A 16,725-nucleotide genomic window follows, 5' to 3' on the forward strand; every position below is an offset into this window, starting at 1 on the left:
GTGTGTCGCCGTTGGCTAGTCCTCACGGTCCCGTTAGTCTGTGGTGTGTGTGTACGGTTCCGTTGTTGTCTAGTGACGTGTGTCACAGGAGACAGTCATATTGAGGCTGTGTATCCTGTACCACAAAGAGGAATAAATGCCCACACCGGGTTATATTAGAACTCTCTGCCTCTGCCTCCTTGCTTGGTCGGGCCGCTCAATGGTCAGCTTCACAGGGGGATACAACATGTTTAGACAGATACACTGTACACTATCAGTCAGTATTGGCCATCTCTCTCACTGTGTACAGTAATAAGATGGCTTACTCTGAGGTTAAAACGTTTTGCTGTTTCCCCCCCCTCTTATTACAAATAGGTACAAAAGTGCATCGAGTTAATGAGTCGGGCCAAGAAACCTGTTATTTTGCTTGGTAGCCAAGCAACACTCCCCCCAACGCCAGCCGATGACATCAGGTAAAGCACAGTGTGTTGAACCCCCCCCGCCCTCTTTCTCTACTTTCCTATCCTGTGTCCTTTTCCTGTAAAAGAATAGAATTGAAGGCTTTTTTGACAAATTTACTTAGAAATGCTCATCTGGGAATGAATGTTTTTCTGCTGTATAGGAAGGCTTTGGAGGACCTTGGCATCCCCTGCTTCCTCGGAGGCATGTCCCGGGGCATGCTGGGTAGAGACAGTCCCATCCACATCAGACAGAACAGGCGAGATGCTCTGAAGGACGCTGACCTGGTGCTCTTAGCAGGTCAGACACACACTCTTCAAATGTAATTACTATATGTTGACACAGCAATAACAGAGGTTAACTTAATAATGTAAACTAACCGGGGTAACTGATTTGTGGCATTAGTTGTGGTTTAACAGAATGACAGCTTTTTCTTGCTAAAATAAACGTAAACCAACTCTGGAAGTTGCTCTGTGATTGTTGAAATAGTTTTTGGAATCTGACCTGTGTGGGCAGTCAGTTTAGCCACAGGCTACCCATTGACTAATTAATGCAAAAGATATTGGAAAAATTATGTTTTGTCTGCAGGCACTGTGTGTGACTTCCGGCTGAGCTACGGCAGAGTTCTTAACCGACGCAGCAAGATCATCGCTGTCAACAGAGATAAATCGCAGCTGCTGAAAAACTCAGATATGTTCTGGAAACCGACTGTGGCAATTCAGGGTATGTTCACACGCTGCTCCCGTGATGCGTCATCATTATACAACGAATGTGTCATCAGATAGCTGGTGATCTATGAAGGATTTTCCATTAAAAAAAAAATACATTTTCGTCACTGGCTTCATTTGTGATAACTGTGTTACTAACACTAACCCCAGTATGACATTTATTATTCCAGCACTTTGTGACTTTTAACACACACCTCTTACTAATAATTTATACTGAAGCTTTGGACCAAATGGAAAATACATCAGTTAAACTGTTCAAGTCTTAAATGTCAATGTTGCTCCATTTTAGGTGATGCTGGTTCTTTGCTAATGAAGCTTGCCAAAGGACTAAAGGGCTATCGCTGTCCAGAGGAATGGCCTCAGAGCCTCAAAGCAGGAGATGTAACCAAAGAGGATCAAAACAGGTGAGCACAGGTGATGATCCCTGTTCTCTGTGAGTGAGTCATCATGCACTGTTAAAACATCTCTTGAAAACCTCTGTTCTATTATTAAATGACATGTCCTGAGTTGATGTTCAACAACAAGAAATCAAAGAAAATCTCATCAATAATTCTAATGTTAATGCTACTACTAATCTGTAACTACAAAATCATCTCTCCACATAAACTAGAGTACTTTTATTTCAGGGCTAAAGCTGACGAGAAGACCGACCGCCACTTAAATCCCTTGAAAGTCCTCCACCGTGTGGATGAGCTGATGTCAGAGGACAGCATCATTGTTGCCGATGGGGGGGATTTTGTTGGAAGTGCTGCTTACATAATGAGACCAAGAGGACCTATGCGGTGGCTGGATCCAGGTTAGATCTCTTTGGCAAATCAACAACTGATGTTTGGTTATTTAAAATGTGAGTGGAGGAGAGGGCATTTCATTTTAGGACTATAGAACAAGAACCAATCATTTCAAGTCACCTTAATGATTTCAGTTGTCGGCTTTTTTGTCACACACAAAGAGGTTACAATCTCAGGTGTGCGCTTGTTGTCACAACTTATGTCTTTACTACAGCAATATGTTCTGGTGTTACTTGCGCTTTCTTCGCAGTCATAATGACATCACTCCACTGTTCCTTGTCCCTGCAGGAGCCTTCGGGACCCTGGGTGTTGGAGGAGGATTTGCCTTAGGGGCAAAACTGTGCCGACCTGAATCTGAGGTAAAATATAAAAGCAGTCATTTCTAGTACTTTGTCTAATGAGCCACTTTCACACTTTGTGAATAAAATGCTACTCTGTGTGCTTTTCAGGTGTGGATAGTGTATGGTGACGGCTCCTTGGGATACAGTGTTGCAGAGTTTGACACCTTCACTAGACACAAGGTAAAATCACTAATATATTCACATTTATATATTTATAAGCAACTCACTAAACCATGATAAATGTGCAATACTAGAAGAGTTGTTCCATTTTAGAATGAAGTAAAACAAAAGTTATATGCATTTAAAATATTTATAAAAATGTAAGAATTTGCAATTAAAAGAGAAAATAATAATAACATGTATATATAAATAAATAAATAATGAAGGTGTAAATTGTCCTGCCTCAACAGCTGTAATGGAGTGGAGTAGATGTCAATCAAGTACAGTCAGCAGATACAGATTTTCACACTTTTTAATTGTTTGCCCCTAATCTACATTTACTTTTTATTTTGCAGACACCAGTTCTAGCTTTGGTGGGGAATGATGCATGTTGGAGTCAGATAGCCAGAGAGCAGGTTCCCATACTGGGCAGCAACGTGGCATGTGGCCTTGCATTTACAGGTAAAGAATGCTTTGTGACTAATGTGATACCTTTTGAAAATGTGTACAGGCTAAATGTATTTATGACAACTGGGCAGCTACTAACCGACGACGATATTTTCTTCTCCTGTTTTGCAGATTATCATACAGTTGCCGATGGCTACGGCGGTAAGGGCTACCTTGTGGGGCGTGAGGACGAGGACAGACTCAGCGACATCATCAGACAGGCTCAGAGGGAGACCCGGGAGGGCAGGGCGACACTCCTCAATGTTCTCATAGGGAAGAGCGACTTTAGAGAGGGCTCTATCTCCGTTTAGAGCCGCGGTGATTTCTGAAAACTTCTGCCTTTTCCTCTGGCTCTCCATCGACTCTAACATCAGGCTCCGAGAGAGGATGAACACACTGCTGGATGCCAGACCTATGCTAATCCTTTGTGCCCTTAAAGCCATATTTCTCTTTGGTATGAGGAAATTACTTTACAGTTCGCTGATTGAAAAGAGTTCAACATCCATCACTTACTTCCGTCATCAGACCAGGTTCAAATCTAGCTAGACATCTGCTAACACCAGAAACATGACTCTGTTGGGGACTGTTTCTAAACGTGCAGCTTTATTATTAACTAATAAGTGAAACACCACAGCTCCAGATCTGCCAGCCTATAAACTACATATTAAGGTGTATAACTTTCAGGTAAATGCTTATAAATTACAGAAGATTGATGCATTTGGAGAAGGGAAACAAAAATTAAGAATTTCTTACGTTAAGGGATTTGACCTCTACAGGGGCTCTGGGTTCGATTTCTCACCTTTAAACAGCCTATTATAAGTTTCTTGCAAATAAACCAGTTACTACTTGTGTGTGAGAGAGTTTTGGTTAATGTTATCAAATGTGACCACTTTGCCTTTTCTCCTGTTGTCAAACGAACATGGAGCCTTTTTATGAGGAGACTTTACACCTGTAATATTCTTTATTGGTTGATGATTTGAGAAAAAACATTGTTAAATGAAAAAATATTTTTGAATGTCGATGATTGACAAATACTATGCCTTTTAATGTTTGATTGTGTCTTGGAATACATTGATATATGTAGATTGAAAATGTATTTGCTGAATCAGTTATGTATTTGAATGATATTTAATACTAACTAGTATGCATTGATGTGGGCTGTCATTTTAAATATGCCTTTACACAATATGTATTGCACTATAATTATAACTTATTTACTCACCAGGTGAACGTGTGTGGATCATCTCACTCCAATATAAATAAAGGTTTTATTTGGCATTTTGAGAGACGTATGTCAAATGTTTTCGATCATACAATGTTAATTTTGATTGATCCTCAAATAAATTGAATAAAAAGGAAGATATGAGTGGGCTTTTAATGTTCTGAGGCTGCACACTGGCAGTTTTACAGATAGCATTAGTTATTTAATACATCTTTTGATTTATCACATCCAACTGTGACCATAAACTAACCTTCTACATCGATAAATCTAGTCTTTATACTTCCTAATTTATCAGCCATCCAAATGTTCATTGTTTAGTTTAAAGTGTTGCTTACCTCCAGAAATTGAGTTTTGTCAAACTGCTTGCCATTTAACTTAAAATAGTTTTGCCTCATAACTCTACTAACTCAAATCTATAAAGATTTCAGGAAATGATACTTTCACACCACTCGGATCCTGTGCAGAATACACACTACAGCTCTGTTTATTTGTGTTAACACCTTGGAAATATAGCTGCAAATCTGGTAAGAGCTGTAACATAAAGTTCTGTTATGTTATAAAGGTTGAACCTTCTATTGCTGCCAAGGGCTCTATTTGTAGATAGTAAAGAGCATTTCTGCTAAATAGCAACTAATACTCTACATGCTTTATATTATTGGCATTTCTACAAAGCAAAGGATAAAAGTGATCTCAGGCAACCTTAACCATTCAAGGTTGTCCCACACATATATGGAATGTTTGCACCCAATTCCGAGTATTTATGGAGTGCTAAGTATTAGAAAATACTTGAATGGATCTTTTTTTTTAAATATTTGAAAAAACAAACAACCCGGTGTAGGCCTATGGATTTTTTGAGAGGTTATGTATATTATTTACATTTAAAGAAATGCAGTTTTTAATTTCAACAGGAGATGGCAGGCTTGTAGTGTCCATGTGGTAGTCGGCACTGACGTGTTATTGTTAAGCATAACAAGTCATGAGAAAGGTAGACGCAAATGTATCAGAGGAAAACAGGTCACCGGCAAAAGGGCTGCTGCTAGGTGAAGTAAAATGTGCTAGCTTAACCTCAAAACTGTTATGAGTTGTTCCATAAGAATGTATTTCATTATTGTTATGAAAGTCCCTTTTCCAAATACAATGAGTACACATGAGCATGCTGAATGTTCTGACTATTTCTTAATTTTCATGCATCAATTGTACAATAATTGGGCTAACCCAAAGAGGGACATTACACATTTGATTCTGCAGATTTCTGGATGTAACACCTGTGTACTAGAAAGTGCAAACTAACATGCCACTGTATTCAAGGGTTTTAATCTGCACAATACGTTATTAGAGTAGCAAAGTAGCTTTATTTTGTAAACACTGTCCACACAGTATGATGTACTGTAAATTGCTGTCTGGCTTTTGCTGCGTTCAAGTGCTCTTTCTAAATCTGCTCTTCATAGCTTTGACGTTGTAAATACATAGTAGGCCTAGGTAAGCGAAGTAAAACATAAAGGTGTAATGCAAGAATGAGTTCTAAAACTATAATATGTAAATGAACGCGTGGATATAAATAACACAAAGGAATGCTATATTTACAAACTGCATCACGTTTACAAGTAAAATGTCCTGAGATAAGCTTAATCTTCACATACATTGCATGGAAATACCGTCTCTTTCTGTCACATAACTGATATCTATTTTAATGAAGTTTTACTGATAAAAGTATGCTTTGATGTGGTCTTTTTCCTACCCTGCAGGCTACAGCAAGAGCAACACCAAGACAACAAGCTAAATTCAGTTATTCGTACAGGCCATGAAGGCATCATAAGACCGCAGGCGGTGACTCCAGCAGCTCCGCTAAACTTAAACATAGATCGTCACTGTAGCAGCAGCCGGTAAACTTGAGAGCATTTCAAGTGTTTACAGTAACTCGGGGGGAAATCAACCGAATTACTTTAAGTTGAAACGATTGATCAACACCGGATATATGCTGCTTTAACAGAATGACAAGTGAAAGGGAGACGGTTTCGGGATCTTGACAACTTCGGATGTAACGTTAGCTAACTTAGCTTAAAAAAAACACACGTTAGCTCAATGCTAGTTGTTAGTTAACGGCTTCTCTTTGTCTGTTAATATCGTACCAGTTACCTAATGCGGTTATCAACCGGTTAGCATTGACATCACACCAAGCTAAAAGGCACGTACTCAAATTCATGCATGTAAGCTATTCAACGTGGCTCACATTACTGAATCAACTTTCGCTGACGACAATTAAAGCACTTGAACGCCTCAAATAAACACTGGGCATTAGCTTAACACAACCTAAATCAAGGTAAGTAACCTCATGTTCAGTTAGCTTCTGAAGTTACGTTTTGTTAAGCCTTGTCTTGGGAACTGCAACTTTTTTATTTCCTCACCTGTTAAGGTTTGCATTAAAACATTAACTTGTTGACCTACTAACGCTAACTTTTTGCATATGTTGCTGTGAAACCGTTACAAATGTGGTAATATCCCCTTGGCTTTCACAGTTTAAGAAACAATAGCTTTAATGTCGGTTGTATCTTTTGATATAGCCTAAGCATGTGTCATCAGTATTAGGCACGGTGTTCGCCAGGAGGACATTTATAAATGATTTCCTGTTTGCAAAAAATGATGACGATGTTATGTGTTAATGTATTTATCAAAACATGATGCTGATGCTAACTTTTAGCATTTTCTGTAGGTTGTATCTTTAACGTAGCATTAAATGTACATGTAATGGGAATAAAATATAACTCCCCATACACAGTGCAACATACAATTCATACACACTAAAAGAGGGACATTGCATCTTAAAGTGAATACGTGGCAATCTTAATACAAGTTCAGAGTGGTCTGCTCTTCCACTGGCTTGGGTCCATTCAAATATTAGTCTTATTAAAATGTGTGTGTGTGTGTGTGTGTGCGCGTGCGCGCGCGCTTACAGTCCTTTTTCCTGGCAATTGGGATCTTCAGTCGGAAGAGAAAATTAATAAATTATTTCCTGTTTGCGAAATGATGACGATGTAATGTAGATCATAAGGAAGCACTGTTATCTTTTGCCATGACACTTAAAAACTGGCATGGATATGTGAATTAAAGTGTCCTTTACGACATGATTCCAATACGATACGTTTAGTTAAGAGGCAAGCGCCACAAATGACAATAAAGCAACACATGCATGCTGTATGTAGAGTTTACATGGGGTTGAACCTGCTTCTGTTACAGGACCTGAATGGCCTCCGTTGTTGCAGTGAAAAGTGAGAAGCGACCTGCAGCTGATTCTCAGGATGCAGACTCCAACGCAAAAAAGCCTAGGTAAGCTCAGGTTCTGCTTTGGATACAGCTGCACTCTGCCCATGACTCATGCATCAGTTTTGTTTGCGGGGTTGGTTAAACAATTATTTTTTCAAACCACTTCTACATACTGGAGGGTTTTAATTTCACAAATCTTGTAACTCTGATTAAAAATTGTTTATTTAATGCTGTGCGGAAGGATTTGCGAAGCACCATCAGCATTAAATGCTTGCCTTCCTCAAAGGAAACTGCTTCCCAGCCTGAAGACCAAGCGGGCGCCAGAGCTCGTCTTGGTGATCGGCACAGGGGTGAGCTCTGCTGTGGCCCCTCAGGTTCCTGCTCTCCGGTCCTGGAAAGGCCTCATCCAGGCCCTGCTCGATGCTGCCAATGACTTTGACCTACTAGAGGAGGAGGAGAGCCGGCGCTTCCAGAAGCACATGCAGGAAGACAAGAATTTGGTCCATGTGGCCCATGACCTCATCCAGAAACTCTCACCGGTAAGACTCTACACCACCTTGTCCCATATGTAGAAACACACAGTCGACACTCTCTTACATCACTGTCATATCCTCAGCAAGGCACATTTTGTTTAAACTTCCATGGAAAGAGATAATACACCTTATCTCATTAAAACATCTACAGTTTAGCTAAGGACACGAGGCCTGTGAGTGAGACTTTTCTTCAATCGCATGCAATGAACAGGCTTGTATTTTTTTTTTTTATATATATTATTGGTGTAGGAATAATAACAACCCTAGTTAAAGGTGGGGTAGGTAATTTTGGAGAAACCAGCTCGAGTGCGCTATAATTTAAAAATACACAACTGGAAAAAATCTGCCACTTCCTTACAGAGCCCCTCCTCCAACACACACGAACGCGCACATGACCAATGAGGGCACGAGATAAGTTTGTGCACAGATGGAAGGCTGACAGGCAGGTAGGCCATCCAGTTATTTTAGCCGGGCCGGCTCAGATGATTGGTCGTGCTTTTTACAACGCCACGGCTTCCACAGATTTTTTTTATGTATTTATTGTCAAAGCATTTAATATATTCATTGCTATCGGGATGTTAAGAGCATTCCATGGAATATAACAAAAAGTGTTTCTGAAATAAATTACATACCCCACCTTTTAAGGTTAACAGCAGTAAAATGGCTTTATATGCACCATCAAATCTTGATCCCCTTTTCATAGAAATCATTTTAAAACATTAACTTTAAACCAGAAGTTCATCACAACAAGAGTTTTAGGGTGTAATGCAGACAACTACAATTATAGGGTGACATAGGAAGTATAGCCACTGAGTGTCAACATCAAACCGAAGCCTACATAATAAAAACAACTTCCCCAAACTGTATTTAGAGAGGGAGTGTCAACTTTTGAAAATGTTCCTCTTATTGACTTTATTCCTTTCCTGTTGGTGGTGTCATATCATATCTCTTCCATATTACTCAGATGTCTACCTGTATTGAACTGGTGAGGTCTGGAGCAGGCTGGCAGATGGGAGCCTTATTACAGTTTGCCTCCTGTGTTAGTCATGTCTCATCGCACCATTGACATTGATAAAACGCGCTTTGTTTCTTCCCTCCGCCTGTTGTCACAAAGGGAACAAGCAGCGCTTTTATGGCTTTATCCATCGTGTTTATTTCAATCCACAGTCGTGCAGACACCAGCCCAACGCGGTTTGCTACAGTCAGCAGGATCCGGCGTGCTGAGGGAACAACAACAAGCATAGACTAATGTGAACCAGCACACATTTTCCATTCAGACAGACTTAAAGCAGCACCCAAACAGGCAGGATAAGGTGAAATACAGAAGATTACATGAGTTAGTAGTGGTTCCATTCACTTAACACTTCTGCAAATATATCACTAGACCTGAGTTAATGATAACATTTACCGTAATTTTCGGACTATAAGGCGCACCTGAATATAAGCCGCAGCAGCTAAATTGAATGATGTGTACATATATAAGCCGCACTGGACTATAAGCCGCAGGTGTTTTAATGTTTCATTACCATATGTAAGGGTTCGTGCACAGAGGGGATTGTCGGGAAAGAGATGGCTGTTTGAGGAAGCTCCCATTTATTAACATTTCAACAAACAAGTTGCATATTTGCATAACGTATTCAAGTGTTACCATTTAGTGCAATAGTAGCTACAGAACATGTGCTGTGTAAACTGTACTGTATCACATAGCGTTTCAGACACACAAACTTTTCAACTTTCAAACTTAAACGGTGCGCTCCCAGCGCACGTACCGGCAGTGATCTACAGCAGTGGTTTTCAACCAGTGGTACGGGGACAAACTGTCTTGCTCTCGTTCCTCTCGTACCACTCTCGGTTCCACTTTTACTTTTGCGCGCTACCTGTCTCACTCTTTTCCGGCCTCCAGCTTTTCCTGCTGGAGCCCGCCGCTTAAAGTTGGGGGGCGCGGACCGGCCATAGAGCCCATAGCGTTAAAGGTGGTGGACTGTAACCTGTAAAATCCATAGATGTAGGAGGTCCCCTAGTGGCCGTTAGCTGTAAAAATCCATAGATTAGCCGCACCGTTATATAAGCCGCAGCGTCGAAAAAAGGTGCGGCTTATAGTCCGAAAATTACGGTACTTATTTGATATAAACTATGACATGCATATGAATGTGTGAGACACTTGCCTTTTTAGTCTAGGTGAATTCTATTTACCGCTGGGAGAGTTTAACCCACTTTTCATGGAATTGTGTTTCAGATGGATTATGGTGTTTCAGATAATGAGGCTAATCTGAAGTGAAAACTAGTTTATTTTCTTGTAAATCTTGATTGACCTTGGCAAATAAAAGCCTAATAACAACTTTGTTGACACGTTTATTTGATTGATTCAGGCCAGAACTATGAACTGTTATTTCCGCAGGGTTAAGTGGAGGAGGCATTCGATCTTCTGTTAACGGTTTATTTTTTCCATTTCAACTATCATTGTGAGAGGAGGTCTGTGGAAAAAGATTGAGTCTTTGTATCTCTGTGTGATTTTACGTCCAGTGCCAAAAGTGGGAAAAGTCAGCACATGTTACGGCTGTCACACTTATGTTTATGCCTGTCAACAGTAGAACAATCCAAAGCTAGCATTCAACTTTGAGTAAAATATATTTCTGAACAATAATCGATTAGCATGAATATCGAAAAACCAGAGTTGTTTACTTGCATTTAATTTGTTTATTGCATAAGCCTTGAGTCAGTCCAAGGACACAGTGATTAGGGCGGGTTCTGTAGACACTAGATGTGCATAATGAGCTTCTTCCTGTGGAAAGGACTCCCGCTGGTTAGCCCATTAGAGCTGTAATCTGTGAAAGTCAGTGGAGCATTTCCTTGTGCTAGGATTACCGTAGTCCCTGCACCTCCACACTACAGTGCTATTCTTAGCTGCCTGTCTCCGTGCCTCTTCTTTTGGCTCTGCCAGGTAAAGGTGAGGTTTAGACCCAGCCTATAATCTCTCATCAGGCTCGGGTGATGTTTGAGATGCTACTTGAAGAGCTGTGGACAGGATCAGAGAGCTACATGGTGTGTTTGTACAGGACATGGTTGCACTTGAGTAGGTATTTTGAAAAACAGGCTTACACTTGACACCTGAAGTCTCACTTGAGTTGGCACCTGTGGCAGTGCAAAGGGGGGGGTCTGGGTGAAAATCAAATAACTACGAGCAGGTTTACATGACTATACGAGTCAACTAGTAAACATGTTTAGGTTTAAGTGAAGTAAATCAAGATAGGAGATTTGATTGGTTCTTTAACCATTAACACATCTGCTCTCTGTCTGTCTTCAAGGGGAAGTTACACTACTGTGGCTTTCATTTGTTATTTAATTACTCTAGTGTTATTATTCTGTGGTTCCACCCAGCTCAGAAGCAGCTCAAAAACAGACACTCATTCAGCTGTTGCTCAAACTGGCCTAAAATGAACATGATTATTTATAAGACACACGTGGTCAGGTCACATGGTATAACACCGTCTACTCAAGAGTCCAATCCTATTAAAAGGCTGCTTGTTGTAGGTTTGTGAAAGCATGCTTGATATCTTTGCAATTTGACATTTGCCGACTGGTATTTATATATGTTTTCCCAGGAAGTCAGTGCAGTCATTTGGATCAGGTTCAAACATGTTTAGCATGCCATTAGTGAATATGAACATGTCAAACATGTCAAACACTGAGTCAGGGGTTGAGTTCCTCGTAGGGCTCACTCAAACAAAACATGTATGCTAGAGTTCAAACACGTTTTTATAACATGAGGAATAAAAAATGATATGTCAACGTCACATTTGATTCTCTTTTTTTGTTTCCTTTAAAGGTTATTTTATGAGAAGAGTTTGCAGAAGTCTTGATTTTCAGTCATAGGACAGTTCACAGCATCTTAAGGTTTCATCTATATTTCCATCTTGGAGGTTCTGATGTTTAACTACTATTTGTCCATTCTTGAGTTAAGACCTGACAAATCAATGGGCATGTGTGGACACTTAGTACATTGTTTTCTTTTGTGAGAAGACAGTGGTTGGTGTAGTAACGCTGCTCATACCTTACAGCAAAATAATTCAGAACCATGTGCACTTTAGCGTTAGTGTCTGTGCCCCAAGGATCAATGTGTCTTTTTTTCATTGCACGAGTTCTCCTTCTAGATCACAGTGCTGCTCATTGTTTGCTAAATGTCCCCTTCCCGCCGTTATCGTACTGCGTGTGGGTTAGGGCTGAACGATTAATCAATTTTAAATCGAAATCGCGATTTGAAATGATGCGATTATCAAATCGCAAAGCCTAGGATTTTTTTTTACTTTTTTCCTTTTTTCTTCTTCTTGTGTGTCAGTCATCCACACCAATCAGAAGTGCTGTGCTCCACATGTACCAGCCATTGTTAACTAATCAGAAGTGGCCCATGATAGAAGGTGATAGACAGATTGATCCAATCACTTGCCAAGTATTTTTGAAAGTGCCTGCCCTTTCCAAATGGCTTCCAATGGAGCTTTCCTAGATGGTTTGGTGAAACAAACCNAATTTGAATTTTCTATTGGCTTTTAGATTAAAGCAGAAAATAAGCTTTGTGGCAACAACGTTTATGAAACTTACATATTCTTTTCAAAAAGCCGATTTAAAAATATTAATACCACTTCTATGGTTTTTGAAGCATTAATACAATGAACAAAAGCAAAAACAAACGGTAGGCTATAAACAAAGTACAGGTTGCATGGCTTCACATCACCACCGCTAACGTTGCTAAAGCTAACGTTGCTAAAGCTAACATTGCTAAAGCTAACATTGCTAAAGCTAAAGTTGCTAAAGCTAAAGGTGCACTCGTGTTCCATGTAATAACATTAAGTGGTCTCGTTCGATACTGCTTTACGATCAACAGCCATTTTCACGACACACAAAAGCTTCACACACTCACCAGGGAGACTGTTATTTAGTTATGGATTTTAAGCTGTAGAACAAAACTTGAAAATCTCATAAACTACCACCGATCATTTCAGCCACCTTTCAAAAAACCATTGACTTTGAGGCAAGCACACTGAAAGTGCCAAAATGCTAATTTCCGTGTTTTAGGACTCATTCCTGCACCACTCTAACGGTGATGTTTCCCACTAAGTACATGAAGTGTAAATGACCAAAATTGCTTTTGTCTGCATACTTTCATGTTTTTGAAATGGTAGCTTTTGCGTAAGTGTAATAATAAAAACACTACCGCTGGTCTCAACAGCGTGAGATCCAGAAGCTGTATGAGACCAAATCCTTTGTGTTTCTGGGCTGCGGGCGCACAGTGGACGACACCACCTTCCAGGCTCTGTTCCTGGAGGCCGTGAAACACAAGTCGGACCTGGAACACTTCATGCTCGTACGACGAGAGGACGTGGGCGAGTTCAAGAAGCTGCGTGACAACATGCTCGACAAGGGCATCAAGGTCATCTCCTATGGAGACGAGTATGCCGACCTGCCAGAGTACTTCGAGAGGCTGGCCAATGAGATCTGCAGCCGGGACGTGACTACTAACGGATGGGGTAAGGACTATTGAAATACATTTTGCAGATTTGATTTAGGGAATATGTTGTTGTGTTGAGTGATGCCGTGATGATGTATTTTTGAAGGCTGACTTGGATGTAAGCTCTACTTTTTAAGAAAAAAAACTATGGGATTTATCCATTGGATTTTTGAATATTGCAGAAAATGAATGTTTGATACCTACACATTTAGTTACGCAGGATCATTCCCACATATTAACACCAGTTATAATGGAAGTGTAAATGTAGTAATCAGCAAACGTGACGCTATAAACCAGGGGTACTCAAACTTTTTTGTTAAAGGTCCACTTGTGAATTTTATACAAGGTCAATGGTCCGGATCAATGCCAGTAATGTCCCCCTGGGATTTATCACATTTCACTTTTAAAATGCGTTTCCTTTGTATCTTTCTCAGCAGGGTCTCCTGCACTAAATGGGGAAGAACAGCAGAACGGATTTAACGGCACACAGAAAAGCCTCCTTCAAGGTTAGGACTAAATGATTCTCTTTGACTTCACACAGTGGCCACTGGCGGGGACATTTCAAGAATAAAAAAAAATGTGAAAGGCTTGTTTTCTTGCTGCATGCTGGTAGATAGAAAATTCAACTGTTTTGGATTTTCAGTATCAAAAGACCTGCTGGTTTCCCTTTACACAAACACACACATCTGACTTTGCAGTATTGCATGCATGGCACTCGCTGGTAGATGCTCTCTGTTTCTCAAATGCTCACTTAAGTCCCTTCCTTCTCTTTTTGCCCCAGACCATCATTCTTGACAGGCACACAGTCGGGATCAGTATCAGTCATGTTCCTCCACGGCTCCTTTGGGTAGCACAAGTCTGATTTCAATCAATGGATTTATGGGTGATGGGAGACTTACAAACTGTTGACAGTGTCTCACAGGTGTCTGTGATTTTCTTTATTATTATTATTATTATCTTTGGTTTAAAAAGGGAAAAGGAAGTTTAAAGTAACTGCCAATACTCAACCTCACAGTTGAGCGGGACTGTTATGAAATGTTGCTCAATATTTGGAGAGCTGCAGTAAAAAGAAATGTTACAAAATGGTGATTGGTGATGAATGTTTTGTTCTCTTTTTGAATGTGACAAATCGTAGATCCACTGACAGATGTTCACGTTGATGCATCGATTGGATTCGGGTTACAAATATGCAAACAATCCGCAACACATTGACCTAACGGACCTGTAGCCGCAGACATTAACGCACATCACATGCTCTTAACCAATAGAAATGCTGTGTTGATGTACAAGTATTGTTTCTGTCCCTGAAACCAGTACATCTTGACTTGCACACTGCTGGATGGGTGGAAATACTTATCACAGTGATGGATGGCTTACTTGCAAATACATTGTTAAAATCCTTTTCTAAAAATAAAAGTCTTCATAGCAGAGATGCTCCCAGTCTGTTTCAATCACTTTGCCACTCCTCTGTTCTTTGTAAGCCTTTTTTGTAATTTTTAATACTATAATAGTTTTCTGACATAGTATTTATAAGTATCTTTTTCCAAAATAAAGCTTTTGGTATCCCATTTGTCTTCTCATTTTTGATCATACTGGAGCCGCCTGTATTGGTTCACGTGACAAGACAGAAAAAGTTCCACTGGCTGTTATACCATACAGCAGCTTTATTTAGAAATGCTTACATTCTCATAAATTAGCTCAAATTGTCAATTCTCTCATATTGCACTACTGCAAATTAAAGGGGGGGGCGGGGGCTAGAGATTTTTAAGACTTATATTTCCTCTTACAAGAAGAAGTAAATCAGAGGGGGGGGAAAACATAAATAAGAAGGCGTGTATAACTTCAACAGACCACACAAGTCTGAAAATCAATGGAAAACCTCTACAACAGAGATCAAATACAAAATATATTTTCATCATTTATGAACCGAGGAATCAACGTGTCCATTTAGTCATTAAAATGTAAGGTAGGTAAAGAGCTCTGGGAGATAACTTTCATAGAACAATCAGTCCAGAACTATTGTACCGTAGCTGCTAGTTGTGATTTCCATTTTTGACAGAGTACAACATCTAACTTCACAAGTTCTGATATCCATGCACACCATCTGTATGTTGTACAGAATGAGACCCCTCTGGATGGTGCTTTCTGACTGCCATTGTTATATTCATTTACACCACCCCATGTAGTGAACGTGGTAACTAAAGAGACAGATAGGCACTATGGTCACTAAGCTTTCCTCAGGCACAGGCAGCTGCTGAAATGTCAACGAGCCTTCACGACCTGACCTCATTTACATGAAGAGGGGAAAACTGACTGACAAAACGCCAGGTAGAGTTTAATTTGTTCTTTACTGAATCACGCAGTAAACTGATGACATGTTACAGCCGAGGTCCATTTTAGAATGTCACTTGGATGGGACCATTGTTTTAGCTTTTTATTTTCAGCCCGAAAGTTTCGAATTACTCATGGAGAGGCCCCTCTGGATTTGTTGCAAAAATGTTCCGTCTTTCAATGTGCACACTTTACCGGGAAAATAAAGTCCTGTGCATGACATGAGTTCATTTGGTGCAAAGTAGAGAGAGGGGATGACGAAACGCAGGTTAGCAAGGGTGGACATCTCACGGCTGTGGCAGAAAGGTTTTTGTTGGCGTTGTTGCGACGATGAGTTACACAGCGGGTCATGCAGCCTCTCAGGCCTTCATCAGGGCGCTGACCACGGCGCGGGCGTTCAGGCTGCGCAGGTCGTTGTAGGTCTGCCCGGTGCCCACAAACACAATGGGCTGGCCTGTGATGTAAGTCATGGAGATGGCAGCACCCACCTGTGAAGGAGGAAGGATGACACATGAGTGTGACACTTTTAAAAACATCACATGGTTAAAGCCAGATAGAAATAGTTTTGCAGTTATGAGTCAGCATTTCACCATTTCAGATTCCACTTTAAACAAGGCTTTTGGTCTGTGGTTTACCCAAGCTGAACAGATTTTCACATTATGTTCTACAACATAAAATAAATCAGTGAATACCCAACTCTTAAATGTCCAAACATTCTTGACGGTAAAAAAACCCGTCAAGAATTTTAAAAGTGTTGTTAATATGTGGAGACTAGAGATGTCCCGATCCGATCACGTGATCGGGGATCGGAGCCGATCAAGTGATTTTCAAAAGATCGGAATCGGGAGGAAAAAAATCGGGGATCGGGATTTTTTATAAAAAAATTTAAATACTTTTTATTTATTTTGTATTCAATGTTACAAAACTAAAATTACCATGTTCAAGTCTTAAAGTCATCCTGAGGCCTTAGTTTT

General features: G+C 40.2%; 2 protein-coding genes across 2 annotated transcripts in view; both read left to right on the forward strand.

Moving 5' to 3' along the window:
- ilvbl (ilvB (bacterial acetolactate synthase)-like) overlaps window positions 1-4,183 on the forward strand; it is a 7,110-nt gene extending 2,927 nt beyond the window's left edge. Inside the window, exons 6-14 of the mRNA XM_010767163.1 lie at window positions 355-452; window positions 602-738; window positions 1,027-1,161; window positions 1,456-1,570; window positions 1,793-1,962; window positions 2,243-2,313; window positions 2,404-2,475; window positions 2,811-2,916; window positions 3,034-4,183. Coding sequence (XP_010765465.1) covers window positions 355-452; window positions 602-738; window positions 1,027-1,161; window positions 1,456-1,570; window positions 1,793-1,962; window positions 2,243-2,313; window positions 2,404-2,475; window positions 2,811-2,916; window positions 3,034-3,212 — 1,083 coding nt within the window. The 3' untranslated portion in view covers window positions 3,213-4,183. The remainder of the gene's footprint in view (window positions 1-354; window positions 453-601; window positions 739-1,026; window positions 1,162-1,455; window positions 1,571-1,792; window positions 1,963-2,242; window positions 2,314-2,403; window positions 2,476-2,810; window positions 2,917-3,033) is intronic.
- A 1,727-nt stretch (window positions 4,184-5,910) lies between these two features.
- Window positions 5,911-16,108, forward strand: fam118b (family with sequence similarity 118 member B). Its single transcript, XM_010767165.1, has 6 exons — window positions 5,911-6,443; window positions 7,358-7,447; window positions 7,626-7,952; window positions 13,123-13,439; window positions 13,855-13,926; window positions 14,556-16,108. Exons 2-6 carry the CDS (start codon window positions 7,365-7,367, stop codon window positions 14,630-14,632), a joined length of 876 nt encoding a protein of 291 aa, XP_010765467.1. The 5' UTR covers window positions 5,911-6,443; window positions 7,358-7,364; the 3' UTR covers window positions 14,633-16,108.
- Window positions 16,109-16,725: the final 617 nt, after the last annotated feature.

Source organism: Notothenia coriiceps, unplaced genomic scaffold (assembly GCF_000735185.1).
Source record: "Notothenia coriiceps isolate Sejong01 unplaced genomic scaffold, NC01 NC01_scaffold00004073, whole genome shotgun sequence".
NCBI lineage: Eukaryota > Metazoa > Chordata > Actinopteri > Perciformes > Nototheniidae > Notothenia > Notothenia coriiceps.

Excerpts from the sequence above, each read along its gene's own strand:
- fam118b (XM_010767165.1), top strand. The coding sequence starts at position 7,365 with ATGGCCTCCGTTGTTGCAGTGAAAAGTGAGAAGCGACCTGCAGCTGAT. Across the intron at positions 7,953-13,122 it reads TACACCACCTTGTCCCATAT|CTACCGCTGGTCTCAACAGC; the intron begins GTAGAAACACAC and ends ATAATAAAAACA. Across the intron at positions 13,927-14,555 it reads ACAGAAAAGCCTCCTTCAAG|ATCCACTGACAGATGTTCAC; the intron begins GTTAGGACTAAA and ends GACAAATCGTAG.